Source organism: Chenopodium album, chromosome 7 (genome assembly GCF_948465745.1).
Source record: "Chenopodium album chromosome 7, dcCheAlbu1.1, whole genome shotgun sequence".
NCBI classification, from domain to species: Eukaryota; Viridiplantae; Streptophyta; class Magnoliopsida; order Caryophyllales; family Amaranthaceae; genus Chenopodium; species Chenopodium album.
Genome location: NC_137840.1, coordinates 24,229,854 through 24,249,120, shown reverse-complemented (window position 1 = coordinate 24,249,120; position 19,267 = coordinate 24,229,854). Strand labels below are relative to the sequence as shown.

The 19,267-nt window shown below is 33.5% G+C and overlaps 2 protein-coding genes and 1 non-coding gene across 4 annotated transcripts; 2 read left to right on the top strand and 1 right to left on the bottom strand.

The window, feature by feature from the left end:
• Positions 1 to 3,113: 3,113 nt before the first annotated feature.
• TRNAP-UGG (transfer RNA proline (anticodon UGG)) lies at positions 3,114 to 3,185 on the top strand. The gene has a single exon. It is a non-coding gene; the product is annotated as a tRNA-Pro (tRNA).
• A 107-nt stretch (positions 3,186 to 3,292) lies between these two features.
• On the top strand, positions 3,293 to 15,723 carry LOC145640994 (GPN-loop GTPase QQT1-like). Of its 2 annotated transcripts, XM_081692201.1 has the most exons (10): positions 3,294 to 3,465; positions 4,536 to 4,580; positions 4,690 to 4,769; positions 7,814 to 7,888; positions 7,998 to 8,101; positions 8,195 to 8,351; positions 8,438 to 8,525; positions 13,777 to 13,849; positions 13,939 to 14,070; positions 15,180 to 15,723. In XM_081692201.1, exons 1-10 carry the CDS (start codon positions 3,374 to 3,376, stop codon positions 15,240 to 15,242), a joined length of 909 nt encoding a protein of 302 aa, XP_081548327.1. In that variant the 5' UTR covers positions 3,294 to 3,373; the 3' UTR covers positions 15,243 to 15,723. The 2 variants fall into 2 exon arrangements, with proteins under 2 accessions (XP_081548326.1, XP_081548327.1); XM_081692200.1 differs by lacking the exon at positions 15,180 to 15,723 and having other exon boundaries at positions 3,293 to 3,465; positions 13,939 to 14,205.
• Positions 15,724 to 18,111: 2,388 nt separating this feature from the next.
• LOC145640096 (uncharacterized) lies at positions 18,112 to 18,840 on the bottom strand. Its single transcript, XM_081691408.1, has one exon. It carries the CDS (start codon positions 18,838 to 18,840, stop codon positions 18,112 to 18,114), a length of 729 nt encoding a protein of 242 aa, XP_081547534.1.
• Positions 18,841 to 19,267: the final 427 nt, after the last annotated feature.

Genomic DNA, 19,267 nt, shown 5'->3' with positions numbered 1-19,267 from the left:
CAAGCATCAAAGATAACAATTGGCTTTCTATATCTCACGTCTCCTTCTTTCCACCTCAAGACGTTCCTCACTCTTTTTCATCATCTTCGATTGACTTCTCATTGAATTAAGAATCGACTCCTTACTAGGCCGAACATCATTACTAAGCTCAATATGCCTAATTTAAGTTTCAAAGATAGCAATCAGAGATTCAAAAGGTGTAGAAGGTTGAGGTTCAACAAAAGAAGAAGGAGTGTAATCAAGATTGGAAGAAACAACATTAAAATCATGAGCATATTCATCACATTGGGGAGTGGGGACACAATCAAGCACATGAGATTCGTTATTAGGGGACAAAGCACATCATAAGAAGACATGGTAAAAAATGAAGAATATTGAAACACACCGTTAGCATCAACTTGAGCATGTACCTCATCATCATGAACAATAGGGGAATTAGAGTTGAAAGCATTCGTTCTCAGTTAAATCATGGGATCATATGACAATTCATTGGAATTCATGATAATATTAGAAGAATCAAGACATTACACATCGATATTCGAATCATGATAACCCCTATTATAGACATCCCAAGCAAACCAAACATAAAAATCCCAAGCATCATCGATTGATAATGCTCTAAATTCACCATTTTATATGCATTCAACTTCATCCCTAGTTTTCTCATTCAAGCCAAAACAACAAATCTCACAAGCCTCCCAAAGATTACAACAATTATAATTAAGAAATCCCTCAAGTCTATAGTAATATTCACAAAAAGGCTCATTATCATATTAAGGAAATGAGAGACATGCCCTTTTTTTTATACAAAACGAAAAAAATCAAATAAAAGAAACGTATAAAAAAACCAAGACTCAAGCAATAAAAATTACTTAAACATAGACACCGCTCCCCGACAACGATGCCATTTAGACAGGGGGGAAAACTAGGTCGTAGACTAATCCTCTCTAAGCCAAACAAAATTTATAATCACTTAACAAATCTAAATACAAGTATAGAGGTAAGTCAACGGTCGAACCACTAGAATTAGTTATGTTCAAGCGTTTCCAATTATCGCCTAAGCTAAGTCGAAGTCAAAGGTAAAGAAGGTAACACTAATCAACTACCAAAACAAAGAATCAAACATATAAAACACTAGGGAATGGGGATCAACAAGTAATCATAAAAATTGCAACAACTTGGGAAGAACATGCCAATCAAAGGTTGTGAATACTAATAATAAGAGCTATCAATTGGAATCGAAGAACTATCTCCTAATCATTATAGTGGTTTCTACAAAAACAAACTAAGAGAATTACAAGCAAAACCAATCGACAATTGCAATTCCTAAATCAATGGGTCGTGTCATTAGAAATTACAATGCAATCTAGCAAAATTCTTAAGACCTAATCAAACTACACACATGTAAACTTACATTAATCATTTTAATCTTAACAATCAATCAACATAATTTACAAATTAATCACAGTCAATCAATCATACAAGTTTCACCTAATCCCTAGCAAAATAACTACTCAAGAATCATATTCTGATCAACAAGAAACTAAGGAAATTAAGAATCAACAAAATATGAAGAACAATTCCACTAATCAAGAATCAAACATCAAAATCAAATCAAACAAATATGAAATTAAACAAAGAAATAAAATGAGATAGATTTGGAAATCCTCATTGATTGATTATGCAGATCTTGAATACAAATTTTACCTTAAATCTTCAATATCTCAAATCACCAGTGAAATCCTTCACTTTCTCTCTCTAAATCTACTCCTAAATTAACCCTCGCCTAAATCTAGTTAGAGAAACTCTCAGCTAAGTTAAAATTATGATGAAAATAATTTCTATAAACTTCATACCAAAATTGGTTACAAAAAGGGTATATATAGGAGGCGGGAAATCGAAGCCAAGAAAATTCGAAAACCAGGGAGATTGGTTACAAAAAGGGTATATATAGGAGGCGGGAAATCGAAGCCAAGAAAATTCGAAAACCAGGGAGATTAAGTTAAAATTGGTTACGCGCACCCGCGTAAGTCTGGTTTCCTCGAGTCCAAGTAGCTTCGTGCGTTGCTAATTAATGAGTCTTCATGTGCGCTCGCAAGGTCTTCATGATAGTCACTAAGCATAGTAGATTCAAATGGACTTGACGATGAGTTCAACATCATGATCTCATGAGAGCGAGGCTTGAGAGCGCAAGAGCTAAAATTTGGAGCATACCACTTTTTCACATCTTGAGCTTTCTCAATGCTATAAGCTTGCTCCAAAGGTATCTTCCAACTTAGTAAGCCACCAATATCAAGACCTAAAACTCGTACAATACCTACAACCACGAAAAGAGGACAAATAAAGGAGAAAACACTAGAAAACCCATTAAAACATAAAATAAGAGATAAAAAGGAAATTAAAGAGAAAATGCATAAAACTAAGCATTTATTAAGAAAGAAAGCTATGAAAAGAAGGTAAAAACAACCTAAAAATTCATCAAATGAGTGCCATTTATGACACTCATCAAGTAAATGGAGGGTTCAACAATGCACTGTGAATTGCTTGCTTTGCAAAGAGGATTGTAGGAGCTGGGAGGAAGGTTGTCAACACACTTGGAGATTAGATCATATAGTAAGTTGAGTATTTAAACTTTGCAAAACCCAACGCTAGCTTCGAAGGAAGTAAAGAGCCTAGTCTTAGAGATTGTTAACTTAGGTAATAGTTTATCTTATATTTGCTGCTACTATGTACCTAAAATTGTAGTGGATAGAGCCCATAAGTTAAAAAAATAAAAAATATACTAGCACTTCCTCCGTTTTAAATATTTGCTCTACTTTTCTTTTCTAACCGTTTTTTTAATACTTGCTCCATTTCTTTATTTTGAAGTTTTTTACAATATTTGATTCATTTTCTTTCACCTGGTGGACCCAACATAAATCATATTTTATTAATTTCATATTCTTACTTCTCTAGTTCTCTCAATTACTTTTACAATTTTTTATTCTTTCTTCTAACCCACTACATCCATATTTTATTACTTTATCTAATTTTTTCTAAAACTCCAAGCATATATTTAAAAACAGAGGGAGCTATATTTTATATCCTCATAGTATTAACTTCTAACCATATGCGGGCATTTGGTCTAGTGGTATGATTCTCGCTTTGGGTGCGAGAGGTCCCGAGTTCGATTCTCGGAATGCCCCACTTTTTGCCCTTTCACCAAGTGTAGGCGGGCTTCCATTGAAAGGGTTTTGTTACTGCTTTTGCTTTTCTTCTCTTCTCTTCTATCATACTCTCATACTAACCACTTTCAATTCTCCTTTTTTTTTTTTTTTTTTTTTTTTTTTTAAGGAAGAAAAAAGTAGTTGGTATAATTCAATAAACAATAAGCATGGTATTCGGGCAAGTTGTTATCGGACCTCCAGGATCTGGAAAAACTACCTATTGCAATGGCATGTCTCAATTTCTTCCTCAAATTGGACGGTATTCCCATTTTTCTCTTCTTTTTATTTATTTTTTTATTTTATTTATGTTAATTTCATTTATTGGGTAAACATATTTTTAATCATTCAAAAATGTAATTTTTTTTCCCGATTATCTTATGTATTTTGGATACTACGTATTATATTTTCTTTTTGCTTCTGTAACTTTGTTATGTAGCAATTTTATTTATTTATTTATTTTTTAAAGAATATTGATATTATATTACTGAGAACTGTTGCATGAATGATGATGCCAAGATATGTCGAAATTTGCTCAATTAAACCTTATGTTGAGGATTATTTGTTTAATGAATATTTTTAGCTAGGATTATATATGTACTTGTAATTTACTAGTATTGTTGTCTATATTGTAATGCTATAGTATCTTGTACTTATAACACTCAATCTACTAGTCAATTAAGTTACGCTCTTGGGCCGGATGAGGATGAGGCAGGTTCAGGTTGTACTGGCATATGAATTTGAAAGGTTATGCCCGTTTATGGATACTTATTAATCTATTTGATACTTCTTTTGTGTTGGAATTGAAATCGGTGATATTGGATGGAGCTTGACATCGGCAATCATCCTTCACAATTTTATTTATGTATGACTTGTATTATTAATTTGAAGAGGTACATTACCTCATTATTTAATCAGTGATATTTGAACATTTCATGTTGGGGTTATAATGTGGACTGCAACTTCCACAAGCAATTGGTGCTTGACAGTATCTACTTTGTTGTTGGGATACATTTAGAAGCCTCATGATCAAATCTAACATTATTCCTATCTATAATTTAATGACAATTTTCACTCATATAATAGATCAATTTGATATTACCCAATAAAATGTTATTCCATGTCTAGTACCTAAAAACTTTTAGTATGACAATCGGGCTAGCCCTAATATTTTACCATCATTTGCATTTTTTTTTCAAGTTTTCTTTCCCTTCTGTTCGTTGGAGTTATTTGCCTAACGTTTACGAGCTTTGGACAAAATTATTTCTTGGTTATTGCCATTCTGGCTCTTAGATGCCCATAAAAGTGACATTTTACTGTTTGCAAATGCAGGAAGGTTGCTATAATCAATTTGGACCCTGCAAATGATGCATTGCCGTATCCTCTTTGACACATGACCGTTCAATATTTATATTTTTTCTGATCATGGAAGTTATCTTTGTTGTTTTCTTTTGGTTATCATTAATTTTCTTAACATGAGGTTAAGTTATGACTGTGCTGTTAATATTGAGGAATTGGTCAACCTTAGTGATGTGATGAATCAGCATTCACTAGGGCCTAATGGAGGTCAGCTTCCTTCTTATTTGATTTGTTTTTTGGCTTATTTTATGATGTTTATGTTGAAAATTTTTTTATTCAATGAGCTAGGAATGTTCTAGCTACATGGATAACATTTTTAATTTCTACTGATTAGGGTAATGATGAACATAAAGCAGGGCGATCCAATCACTGCTTTTCCTACCAGCTTGTTGATTTATTAAGTATTAGTCACCTTGCACCTTGGATTTTTTGTAATAAAGGGGCGAGGGCGTGAGGGGAGTAAGAAAAATAATCTTGAATGGAGAAGGGAGGTTCGGCTCTGTAGACATTTAACAATGCAGAGTTTAGGCAGCAGCTAAGATGGACCTTGTGGATCTGCTGGGCATTAACACTTGGAGCATACCACCATGCATATGCTTACAAGCAACATGTTTTGTAGTATGCTGGTGGAACATGTACAAGGCCATATAAGAGTGTAGTCTTTTGTGAGCTATGTGCACGGCTAGTAAATTATTCTGCAAGCAACACATTTTACAACTTTCAGCAACTTTGTTGACAGTTTCCTATGTACATTGGATAACTAAATAGTAACTAACATAGATCCCTTACTTAAATGGTTTGTATTTAGGAATGAGTGTCAGACTGTTGAAGTAGCATTAGAAAATAGTGATTTTTTAATTGCAATATTCTCCTAGTCCTAGTAGAGCTAGGGATGTCCATAGAGAGCAAATGGGCCATCATTTTATGATCAGAAATAGAGTTTATAATCACTTCAGGAAACTGTATTTGGTCTTCAGAGGAAGCTGTTGTAATGCCAAGGGTAATAAACTTGGCAACCATATACATAACGGATATGTATTCAGCCTAAGAAGTGGGAGACCAGTCTTAAGAAAGTTGTTTCTTGTGAGAAATTAAGTATTTGGCTTAAAAACTTGGTAGTGGTCCTAAGATGTAGATGTCTTGTGAGAAAATAAGATGTATTTCAAAGAGAGAATTGTAGCTCAGAGTACTAATAATATGGTGTTGGTTCCAATACTTGGTTAGTAGAGTGGCTTTTCTGCGTGAATGATGTTGCATTTTCCGTAATTAATTATTTATCTAACGATATACTTGCTGATTTGCTCATCCTTTTCTACTACGTATTACTCCTTTCGTTGGTACAAGATTTCCCCAAACCCAAAATTCTCATTTTTAAGATCACAGAGAATATTTGTGCTTATGGTTTGGCACACATATTAATGAGGAGATGGATAGAGAGAGAGAGCAAGTGGAAAATTTTACCGAATTCGGTATGGGGCAATCTTTTTGGGACATCCTTTTTTAGTATGTGGGGCAATCTTGTAGGGATGAAGGGAGTAGGTTTTGCTGTAATCTCCAAAGATATGGACCCTAATTCATGAATCACATCTTGTGCTGATATGGGTGGTTCCTCATCATTTGGTTTAAGAGAAAGAGTTTCAGCAACAGGCGATTCTAGTTGTCCTTCACCTCTGGTGGCCATTGTGAGACATCTTTTTCTTCGTCAGTCATTTTTTTTAATGTCTCCCATGGTCTCTTAACCTCTATATTTTCTGTTCAGAGGAAATATCCTCTCTGTTGTTTCCATGGGAGAATATTCGTCTGAGGAATCAAATTTTTTTTTTTTGCTGATATCCGGTTTGACTTTCTTAAGCGCTTCATCGTTCTTTCTATAGGTGGGGTCTTGGACTCTTGAGTGCAATATCTTCATTCTTTTGCATAGCTGTTATTTTCTCTCGATTCTTCATTATTATCTTTTTTACGTATTCTTTTGCATAACTTCTGTATTATCTGTATCAAATATACCTGTCTTTTATGGCTATTACTGAGAACTTGCGGCATTGAAGTTTATAGGGAGAATTATTAGTTTTAAAGTAATGCAGCTCATGTGCTTTTTGCTCACAGCTCCACATTGCGCTTTGCTTCTTTGTAATGCTGTCTCCTTATGTCTTGAGCGTTTTTAAAGTTAAGTTCCAAAGTTAAGGCCATAATTCTCAGAGGTCCTCCCACGTTTATGTTTGTGGTTGAAAATTTTCGTATAAGTATTCATAAGCCACTTTTACTTTCCAAGATCCAAACTTTCTTAAAGAAGGAAGATCAAGGATATTTACAATTTGAGGTCTTGTGTCTAGAGCTATGAAGGTTTACAATAGGGTCTTTTCTTGTTTGGGAGAGAAGGAAAACAGTCACAAGACGTTATACGTTGAACTCAAGGACATTCCTTGTGGGTATTCAGTATACTAATGACTACTGAGTGTATAGAAAAGCATGCCTAGGCTCAGAGGCACTAGGTCAAAGGGATGCATTACTTTTTTGAGCTAAGCACAGTGCATTAGAAGCTGCTTTTTTGAGCTAGGCAAAGTGCATTCAAAGAGGCGCTCCCAATGCACTTGAGGCACACCTGAGATGCACTTGGGGCACACCTGAGATGCACTTGGGGCACACCTATGGTGCTGTTAAGGCACACTAAACTCACCTGAGGTGCACCAGAGGCACACTGCAGTGAGCCAGTGAGCCAGTGAGGGGCATACTGCTTAGGATCAGCAGGAACCCTATCGCCTTAGTGTGCCTTTGTGCATTTTTATACATTGATACTGCCATTTGACAGATGCTCCCTCTGGCCCTTCCTTTATTCCTTTTTTATAACTGTCACATCATAGTGCTTGTTGGTTTGACAAATGACAACATTTTAATGTAGGAAGTGGAATTTCATGAGAATTGTTAGTCTGGATAGTTTGTTGAGAAAAGCAAAAGTGGAAGAATTGGAAATTTAAGGAAAATAGATTTTCCCAAAAAACATGGTATGAACCAAACATGTTAATTTTTTCTCTAAAATTTGCACGAGAGAGATAACCTCCCATAAAATATAGGATTTTAATTCCTTTGTAAACCAAACAAAGACTTAGAAGGTAGTATGGATGCAGCTATTCATTCTAAACTTTCTGAATGTGCTTAGTCTCTAATATGTAAAGTCATTGACTTGTACAACTATTATGAAGTTCTTACATATTTTTTTAAAGTTGTCTTCATCAGCAGTTTCATTTATTTTTTAGGTCTAGTGTATTGTATGGATTACTTGGAGAAGAATGTTGATTGGCTGGAGTTCAAATTGAAGCCACTTCTTAAAGGTTGTATACTTTTTTCTATTTGCATTGTAAAGGTTTTTCTTTTTTCCATATCTATCTGTATATATTAGCATTTGCTTTAGTGCTTATAATGTTTACTGTTACCTTGCAGATCACTATCTACTCTTTGATTTTCCTGGCCAAGTTGAGCTATTTTTCTTGCATTCAAGTGCAAAGAATGTTATAATGAAATTAGTGAAGAAATTAAATCTTAGGGTACACTTCATTAAACTAGCATACTGAATTTTCTTTCTGTTCTTTTCTTTTTGGTCATTTATAAGAAGCTTACTTTTCATAAATCTTATGCAGCTGACTGCTGTGCATTTGGTTGATGCCCATCTCTGCAGTGATGCAGGGAAGTATATCAGTGCACTACTGCTATCTTTATCAACAATGCTTCATATGGAACTTCCTCATGTAAATGTTTTCTCTAAAATTGATCTTATTGAAAGCTACGGGAAATTAGGTATTAATTAGAACAACACTCTTATAATTGGCTAACTTACTGGTAGGATTTCCCTTGTTTCTTACTTGCCTTTTGCCTTATTGCAGCTTTTAACCTGGATTTCTACACTGATGCACAAGATTTATCATATTTGCTACATTGCCTTGATCAAGATCCGCGTGCTGCCAAATATAGGTGCACCAAAGCTATCCTTTGTGAATTATCATTGTCAAAGTGACCATGCACTTCAGAAATGAGATTGAGTTGCTTTTTGTCTTTTATTTTATACTTCCTCCGTTTCTCAATTGATTCATTTTATTCCTTTTTGGGATGTTTCAAAATAGCTGCATCCATTCTATTTTTAGTAAAATTTTATGTGCAAAATTTCTAACTTATCCTCAACTTTATGTGGGACCAAACTCTACCTTTTATTAAGCCTTAATGGTTAGCAAATGGACAATTTGTCAATTACTCCACCCTCTATCCCATTTATTGGTTTGTGTGCCACATGCAAAGGATGCATCAATTGAGAAACAGAGGAAGTATTATTTTTTTTGTGCTTCGAAAGTCTGTTGTTTTTTAAACCTCTTTTTTTTTTTTTTTTTTTTTTTTTTGTATTGAGTTTTTTTCATGAATTTTATTAATGCAAGCGCATCAAATTGAGACCTATGTGTGATCTCCAAATAATTAGGGAGGTCTAGAATTTTTTTTTTTTTTTTTTTTTTTGCTACACACCTAGATTGCTAAAATGTGCTTTTCACTTTTGTATAAGAAGCTAAAAGAGGAAAGTATTAATGAAATATTTTCATTAATTAAATCGATATGTACGTGATTTTGTCATACATTCCTAAACTTATACTCAAAAAAGGGAAGAAATTAAATGCTTACCCTTATTTTAATTATTGATCAATTTCACTCCAATTTGACAAGCTTTTCTACAATTTTAAGTAACTTATGTAAATTTGTAAGAGAAGTCTCATGTTAGTGCTCAAGTGACCATTAAACCCATTTTATTGACCAAGTTACCATTTCTCCCTGTCTTATACCCATCTTACTCGATAATCAATAATTCTAATAATCAATGTTATTAAAACAGTTTTTTCACCAAATGCCCTTGAACTTTTCAAAAATTCACCAAATACCCTCAAGTTTTTCAAAATTCAGCAAATGTCACTGACGTTTGTTAATATTCACACTGTGACCTCTAGTGTTAAAGTTCCGTTAGAAATAAAATTTAATTCACCAAATGCCCTATCTTTGTTAAATAATTACACAAAATACCCTTATTTTTGGAAGTACAATGTCTAGTTTGAAATTTAAAGAAACTAGCCGTTAGTTTTGATTTTCACCCTTTTTTTGCATAAATACTCGATACATAGCATCTCTCTTATTTGCTTAACCACAAATTTTTAACACCATGAGTTATCAATCTAAATAATTCTCCTCAATGTATGAGTACTTTTGTGTAAGAGTTGCAAACATTCTCTATTCATAAAAAGAAGTGTCGGAGACCTCGCAAACAGAAGAAAAGAGGGCCTAATAAAATAGAAGTGATTACTTACGGGCTTGGACGGAAAACGGATCGGGCTATAGCTCATATTTTGTCCAAAGGACTTAATATAACAAACTCAAGTCCCTTTATTGACAATTAGTCTATACCCACCCTAGTAAACAATCTGGGCTTGTTCGCGGACTAGCTAGTTCTTACTGCAAATTTTCTTCTACTACAACAAGTTTTGTTTGCAACTCTTACACTAAAATTCTCATACATTGAGGAGGATGATTTAGATTGATTTCTCAAGGAGTTAAAAAATTGTGGTTAAGCAAATAAGAGGATGCTATGTATCGAGTATTTATGCAAATAGAGGGTGAAAATCAAAACTAACGGCTTGTTTCCTTAAATTTCAAACTAGACGTTGTACACTTGTACTTCCAAAAATAAGGGTATTTTGTGTAATTATTTAACAACGTTAGGGCATTTGGTGAATTAAATTTTATTGCTAACAGAACTTTAACGTCAGGAGTATTTTGAGGTCACGGTGTGAATATTAACAAATGTCAGTGGAATTTGGTGAATTTTGAATTTTGAAAAGTTCAAGAGCATTTGGTGAAAAAACCATTATTAAAATCGCGATTCGGATCGTAGAATCGTACGATTCTACGATCGTAATCCACCTAAACGATGTAAGTCGGGGAATCGTTATGCTGTAGAATTGCTCATAGAATCGGTGGAATCGGTACCGATTCTGCGATTCTATACCGATTCTACCGTACTACTTCTGCAAAAAAATCTGATTTTTCGAAACCCATAACTTTTGATTTCAAAGTCGGAATTAGGCTTACAATATGTTATTGGAAAGCTCTTGAAGTCTACTTTCTAATAGAATTGGTTTCGTACCTATATCATTTATATAATTTATGTTATAGACTAAAGAGTGTAAGGGTGTCATAGTTGAACCTAACTTTAGTCAATGACTTACATATTATTCAATCTAAATCATAATAAAGCTTATGAAACATCAATTTAAATAACTTTTAAGATTCTATCCAACCATTTGAATTTTTTGGGCATAAGAATGTATTCATGAGTCATGCACTCAACTTTGGGCATATAAAAAACACTTTTATAACATGAGTTTGTTGTAGTTGTCATTCTTTAGCTATCTCGTTAAATGAACTAACTTGACACATAGTTTTCTATCATTATTGGATTTTTTTTTTTTATTATGCATGGGTCTAGGGAAAACAACTTTACGAGTCAACATGTTATTTTTTTTCATAATTTAACAATTGTTGTGTACTCTATGGTTAAGAATGTGTATCAATAATCCGACTTTATAGTTTATAGTGTATTGTTTGAGTTATGCGCGTGCGAAATTACTTGAAAAACTATTTTATGTTTGTATGCCAATATTATGGTATTAACAATATATATTATTATCATTCTCATTGATATAAAATTATGTATGTAGTCATTTGTTACATTTTGAAGCCCAATTTTACATTTTAGTAGAATCGTATGATTCTACGATTCGATTTTACCGATTCGATTCTACCCCACTCACCGATTCAAAGTAGAATCCCGATTCTGAAAACTGCTTAACTATTTAAGATAAGCATATTGGCAATGCACCTAAAAACTGGTGTGACCCGACCTGAACCGTTTGGCACCCAAAATCTACCCGAACGAGTCATACATAAAATAATGACCCGATCTGAATTAACCCAACCCAAACCCAATCCAAATGACTCAATTGCTACCTTTAGTGACCATTGCTTGTCCAATTGTCCACCCACAAACATGTGTGTTTCTTCAAAGATTTTCATCACCACTCAATACCACATATGAACAAATTATGGCAAATTATGAAGAAGCACATGTTTTTGGGATGAAGTTCAATTACCATGGACATTAGCAAGAGGCTTGCCCTCAAATTACATATATATTAATTTTCATTACTGTCATTTTTTTACCATGATATTACTAACCAACAGGCCACGGTACCACCTACCAACAGTTTAATAGGCCACGATATTACCTACCAACAAGCCTCAATAGTACCTACTATCAGGCAATTTCTGTAATCCTTGTTCTTGAGTTTGAGGCATCCTTGTTCCCTTGATGTTTTTTGGTGCCCATGTTTCTTTGATTTTAATGATTTATATTACTCAAAGTTAGTTTTTCATTGATCTCTCTCACATTGTCATCGAGAGCAATGTTATTGGTTACCCACCTGAATAGTATTAGGCTCTTATGTGGTGACAGTTGTGTATTGTTAGCTGCTTAAAGGTATGATACAACCCTTATCAGTAGTGAAATGCTCCATATCTCCGTCCATCTCTCTCCGTGTAATCTTTTGCATATTGCTAATGTTACTAATATAGGCAAGTATCTCCTCCTAGATTCTAAGTATTCCCTTAAAACTAATATCTCCATCCATCCTTCTCCTTGTAATCATATTTGTATGTGGACCTCTATGCAGTTATGCTTTCTTGTAGCTTGTAATAGAGAGATCCCATATGTTAAACAAGTCAAGGTCTCCATCCCCCACCCCCACCCCAAAAAAGAACAGAAATAAATTAATATTTGGGAAGTGCTTCTAAACTTTGATTCTTTGTATTTGTCACCAAAGCTCGAGTCAAAATTAAGTTGTTTATTTGAGACATAGATCAAATTCAGAATACTCCTTTTTAATGCATATATATAGCTCCTAAATTATTGAGAATAGACCCTTCTATGTATATCAGAAGTCCTTCAATGCACCATCGTATCCATGCAAGTTTTCTTATTTTCAACAATGATTCTACCTATCTGTGTGACTAGGCATAACAACATTTCTTATTTTCAACAATGATTCTACCTAACCCTGCATGTTAAGAAATGTTGGTATCTTTATCTTACACATTTCCATCTGCTTACTTAAGGTCATAGAATACCATATTGCTTTGTCTTTGCAACTCATCCCCGGCCAAATTGAACTATTATAAGTCTTTTCTTTTCTGGCCAATAAGTCACTAGAGCATATAGGATCTTCCTTTATGTTCAGTTTTACTTTGGGTGTAAGAGTTGGGTAGCTTTTAGTAGCATAATTCAAAGACTCGAAAGGAAACAAGATGTTAACTTATAACTTTACAAATCAGTATCCCTCATTTCTTAATTTCTCAATCTGTAAGCAGGGATTCTTTGCTCAAAGAGCTTTTTGCATCGTTTCATACCATCTGATCCCCTTCAGAATCATTCTCCTGAAATTAACAGTCAATAAGTTATGTAATTTGCTTTCAAACTCAAAGATCTTTGGAAGACTTTGTGCAATTTCTTGTCATTACTTTTTCTCCCCTTTAGTGAGGTACACAATAGGAAATAGATGTTTTTGAAAGGAGAACTTTTTTTGTTTGTTCAAATTCCTCAAATGTTTTATTCGTCTTCACCTTGTAATGCACCTGTGTTTGGGGTTTATGCGATAATGCCTGGGATTTACATGTTTGGAATTTGGAATTCATTTCTAAGTTAGAGGAATTCTCATTTTATGGGGTTTGGTTAACGAAAGGAAAAGTTGATGTGGCACAATGCTTTTATGGCAATTATATGTTGTGTAATTGAAACAAATTCTCGTGTTTTAATCATGAGCTGCTGTGGGACCAAGTCACTTATCTAGTTTCGTTATGGAGGAAGGTGGCGGGAGGCATTTAAGAGTTATGTGTTAGAGGAGCATCAAAGAAATTGGGTTAATTTGTAATTTTTTTGTTTTCTGATTGGACTGTTTGTCCCGGTGCTTTGTTATCCCATTTCCAGCTGTTTTCATATTCTCTCTCTTATGTAATGAAATATGTAAGATCCTTGTTTAATATTGAAGGAACAAAGAATAGCTAGAACATTGTCCTTGTCTGGCAAAGTAGACAATTTTTCCCTTGAGTTCCTAACTACCTATACGCAAACATACTGCAGGAAGCTCACAAAGGAACTATGTGAGGTTGTTGAAGAATTTAGCCTTGTGAATTTCACAACATTGGACATCCAGGCATGCTGTCATTTCCATATGCTTCTTGGATTCATTCCTGTGTTTTGCTTCAGTATTTGATATGTTTTTCAGTGCTTCTGACTTCTTAGGACAAGGAAAGTGTTGGAAACCTTGTTAAATTGATCGACAAGACCAATGGGTACATCTTTGCTGGCATAGATGGAAGTGCAGTGGAGTTCAGCAAACTTGCAGTTCGCCAAGTTGATTGGGATTATTACAGATATCCTTTTTTAACCCTTCGTGGTGTCTTTGTTCTAAGTTACTTATTATTTGTGGAATTACCGTTTGTCAAGTCTGATCGCTTAAAATTGAGCTTTTTCATTTCGTTGTTTCCCGTTTAATGTCTATATATATACACATGGAAGGGATCTGCTGAAAACAATGTATATAGTGAAAACCGAATATAGAAGATCTACACCATCTGATCCCTCGTTATTGTGGCCCTTTAACATTTCATTTGTTCCCCTTTCATGTCAACTACTTTCTCTTTCATTGCTCCTCTGTTATTTATAACCTTTAAATTAATAACCATTCTTCAACGAATTTGCTCCCTTTAGTCTTTATCAATATTGTCAGCTGTCTGGCACTCTCACCTCTCCCCTCAATTCTTTATCTTTTCTTCCATAATCACATAGCTCTTACCCAAACTAGCTTCCCACATTCCTCAATTTATAACTCATGTCTCATTCTCTTTCTAATTCATCCTCAAATCCCCCCATCTTTAGTCACCTACACTCCTGAGTCCTGTTAATCATTGATTCAGATTTCTTTAATTAATGTCATCAAACTAGTATATTTCTAATCGCTTGAGCTCTTTTTTGACAATTCGAGCAATTCTGAGTTGTATTACTCAACTGAGATTACTCAGAATCATTAAGGAAAATTGTGTTCTAATTTGAGAGGCTGATGATACAACATACAATGTTATTAACTTAGAATTATAAACAATTCTTGCAACCCAATCTTGTAATTACTACTTATATAATATACCCGTTTAAGTATCAGCATTATCCCTTTAAGACTATCATTACTACTAGGAATTAGATATGTAGTGCTGAGAAAGTCTCTGGTGACTAACTTAGGCAGTTGTTTTTAAAGAAGGGCTCTCTTATAATTTGTCATCATCGCTGTAAATATTATTGTGTCTGTCTTGGTCATTGCTGTTTGCAATCTTTGCATCATTAATATATGCGTTATTATAAGTAGGGGTTATGGTTTTATCCCCTTTAGTTAGGAATCACAAATATGTGGTGGTAATGGCCTCCAAGGTGTCTGCAAGTCATCAAATACTTTTCATGCTGTTTTGTTTTACTTAACGAAGTATTCCACAGTGGCAGCAGTACAAGAGAAACACATGAAGGATGATGAACCTGATGATGACTCCAATGTGTAGTGAGCTTTGTTGTTTCAGCACATCAGCTGCTGAAATTACCGAGTATACTGTGAGTGGCAAATTGGTTCTTAATTGCTAGAACCAGACGGTAAAGAAATATATTTTGCAAGGCTATGAACACGATGTACCAATTGTATATGTTTGTGATGCACATTAAGTTTTGTGTGTTCAGAGTAGAGGCATTTTGCCTTTAGTTGGCACATTTGGTTCAGCAAAGAATTTTTGTACACTTAGGTTCGCTAGTGTTTGACGATAATTTAAGGTAATACAGAGTACAAAATGAAATTACAAGGTGTTTTTGTTTGCGATCTCGGAAAATCAGTATTGGTATGCAGGAATTTCAACTGAAACCCAAAATTTCAGCAGCACATCAAATTTGACTGTTAATATCTATCTGAGATGCTTATGCATAGGCTGCATCAATTGCTAGAATGGTGGGCAATACAGAAATTGACTATGACATTTGACGTAAGCATGTGAAAATGACCACTTGAATGTACGAGAGTACTCCGTTTAAATTTGTTACTCTTTGTTTCATATTAGAGTGCTAATTTTCATTTTCTTATTAATACGAAGAATATACTAAAACACTCGTGTGACATATTGTTAGATTTGACTCAAGGTGTATTTTCATAATATTAAAACTAGTTTTTGGCCCCGTGCAATGTACGGATTAATAACGTAAGATTTATTAATAACTAGTTTTGTGCCCCGCCCCGTGCGATGCCCGAGTTGTTTTTTAAATTTTGAAATAAATTTTTAATTTATATTTCAAATTTCAAAATATATCTTTAATGCGAAATTAGCTAGGAATTGATGTGCTTTTGTAACGATTTAAACTATGTAGTAGGCATGTAAATGACTATAATATTGGTATTTTATGAGAGTGAGGGATAGCTCAAGTGGTTAGAGCTTCCCTCTCGATTCTAGGAGGTTTTGGGATCAATTCTCACCCTTGTCCTTATGGGCTCTCTAGACACCGAAAATTTTTTTGGAATTTTTCTTAGAGTTATAATCTAATATTTTTTAAATAAAATTATGATTCAATTTATACATAAAAGTTTAGCTTTATATATTATTAATTAATATTTTATAATAGTCAATTGAAATAGAGTTTATTGAAATTTAAGGATTAATGTAATAATTTTATTCTTTTCAAATTTGAATTTATTACTATCTATACTTTAAATTCTTATGTGTTGCTTATTATAAATGCAAATAAAATTTATTAAAAGAATTTTAATTTTTTAATAGAATTTTTTAAGAACAAAAAATACAAATAAGCCAACAAGAGGAGTTTATCAGCCAACAAATGAAGTGTATCAACCAACAAATGAAGCGTATCAGCCAACAAAAGCAAAGGGTAAGCCAAGAAAATAAACATATTAGCCAACAAAATAAAACATATAAGCTAACAATTAAGATATACACATATCAGCCAATTCAAGTAACATATAATCCAAATGACGTCAGATATCAAGCAACAAAAAAAAACTTAAATTTTTTTTACAAAATATGTATTAGCCAATAAAAGAATACATTAGCCAACAAATGAAATATACTAACCAACACATTAAACGTATTAACCAACGAGTAAAATATATCATCCAAACAGTTTGTGCGTTTTCTCTGCAGTATATTTTTGGGCGTAAGGATGTACTAAGTGGAATTAAAATGTACAGGGATCCTGACAGGTTGATGTAGATTCATAGATTATCTTCGAGATAAGAACCCCAATGTTGGTTTACTCGACTGTGAGTCAACTCTTAATTTCTGTAGTTCTAGATGGTGGATGCTTCTTTCTACAAATAAAATTTCACAAGGAAAAAGACCCTTGACTAAATTCAAGATATATATATTTTTTTAAAATCATATACTGGGTATAAAGTTGTGCAATTAGATGGATCACCAAATATCCACATTATTATAATTTAGGATCTCGCATTTAGTTGATATACTCAATTTAGGCATACATATTTAGGAGGAGAGACAGAATAATAAATCAAGTGAAGTAAATGTAGGTGTAAAACTTACCTAAAATGATGACGTCTCAACTAAAATAAACTTGCTAAAAAGGAATACATGTCAACTAAAAAACGGAGATTGATATTACTTCCTCCGTCCCCTTTTGATAGTCCCTTATGGGCATTTTTCACGAGAATTAATAAATACAAATAAGAATAGTTAAAGTACATTGAAAATGTAATTGACATTGGATATACAAAGCACTAGAGAGAGAAAGTAATAAAAATACATGGTAAAACAAAATTTACATGGGAAAGTTAAATTTGCACAAATATTGTTGCAAATTGGTGAGAATTTTGGTGAAAAATTAATATTTATGGCTGTTAGAAAAAACAAATGGGGTGAACATTTTAAGACTAAAATTTTAGATTATAATTTTTTTTTTTTTTTTTTTTTAATTACAATTAACTTGACAGAAGAGCCCGTAAAATGCCGAGATCTCCTCACTAGAATATACAAAAGTCCAAGGTTTAAAACTTTGGATTAGGCTTATTATACAAGTAATTTACATCAGCCTCCATATTTGAAAGGTATATAACTATATACAACACGTAAACAAGAATCAGTGTCATCAAAATACAAGAGAACATTAAACAGAGTCCTCTTCAACCCTCAGTTCATCCTCTATCCTTATCTTTTCTAAGTAATTTACAGAGAAATACAGAGATTCATATCCCAAATAGAGTTCAGCTTCCTAAACTCAACATAAATTAAATTAAGAAACAAAATCAAGATTTTCAAACAATATGAACAGCACTAATAAAATGTACAACTTAAAGCAGCCATGATTAGAATTAGACTAGAATTAGTCAAATGTAAGAACTTTCAAATGCCGGTTTCGATGTTAAGTTCTTCCATTAGATGTTTTGTTAAAGGATTTTGTGCCTTCATTTGTCATAAGTGCCTTATGACTTAGCCTTCGAATCGTGTAGTCTTTCTTCGAAACTTTCGAGTTGGTTGGAGAAACAGAAGTTTTTGACATGGTAGGAATAACATACCACCCAATTGAAGTGCACATAATTGCAAATGATCTCCCAAATAATACCAAGAATACCAAGATTAATATAACAACCATTAATAATATCAATTTGGGTTCTTTCCATTGTTCAATCCTTATTTTTTTGATACATCCCATTTTCTTTTTCTTCATGTTAATCTCATTTTCAGCTTTATTTTCTTCTCTGACATTCAATGATTTTGAAGATTGCAGCTTCCTTAGATGAGATGTCTTTAAATCAGTATCAGATTTTGGTTGTTCGACTACTCGATCAGGAGAAGCCTTGTGCTTAGCCTTGACTACAATGGGCTTGAAATCATGATCGCCCGAGTAGGAGAAACGAACAAGGGAGATTTCATCAGGGTCAACCTGTGAGTAGATTTGCTGTCTTTTTTCTTCAATTTCTGCTAGAAGAGCTGTAAACTTGTCTAGCCCTCGGCGCGAATACGGGTTCTTGTTGCTGCTGCTCTTGGATCTTGATCGCCTAGGTGAAGAATCCGCGCTTCGAGTTTGTCGTTCATATTCATCGTCTTCACGCGGGAAACTATGAGTACCACAAATGAAGCCACTCACCATTTTTTTTTGAGGAAATGAGTTTAAGTTTGATGAAGTAATAATTATAATAATAAAACAGAGAATTTTGGTTGGTTTGATGACAAAGGCAAAAAGGAAAATAAACTTTTTGGTATTTAAACAAGAAAATGAGGGTATTAAATTAATTGAGTGTGGTTGGATGAGGATTGGAAGGAAATAGTCAAATAACATGAACTTTGAAATGGATGAAACTCCAAATAGAAACTTCTACTCTAAATAATATAGTATTAATAATATTGATTGAGATGGTATGTTCATTGACTTTCTTGAGGAACAAATCTAGAAAATTATATCATCATGCATGTGACATACTTAATACATTGTTTGTGATCTTATTCTCACTACAATCCTTAGATGGAGAGACTTTATGAAATATAATTACATATCATTTGTTAGAGATAGAGTTGTT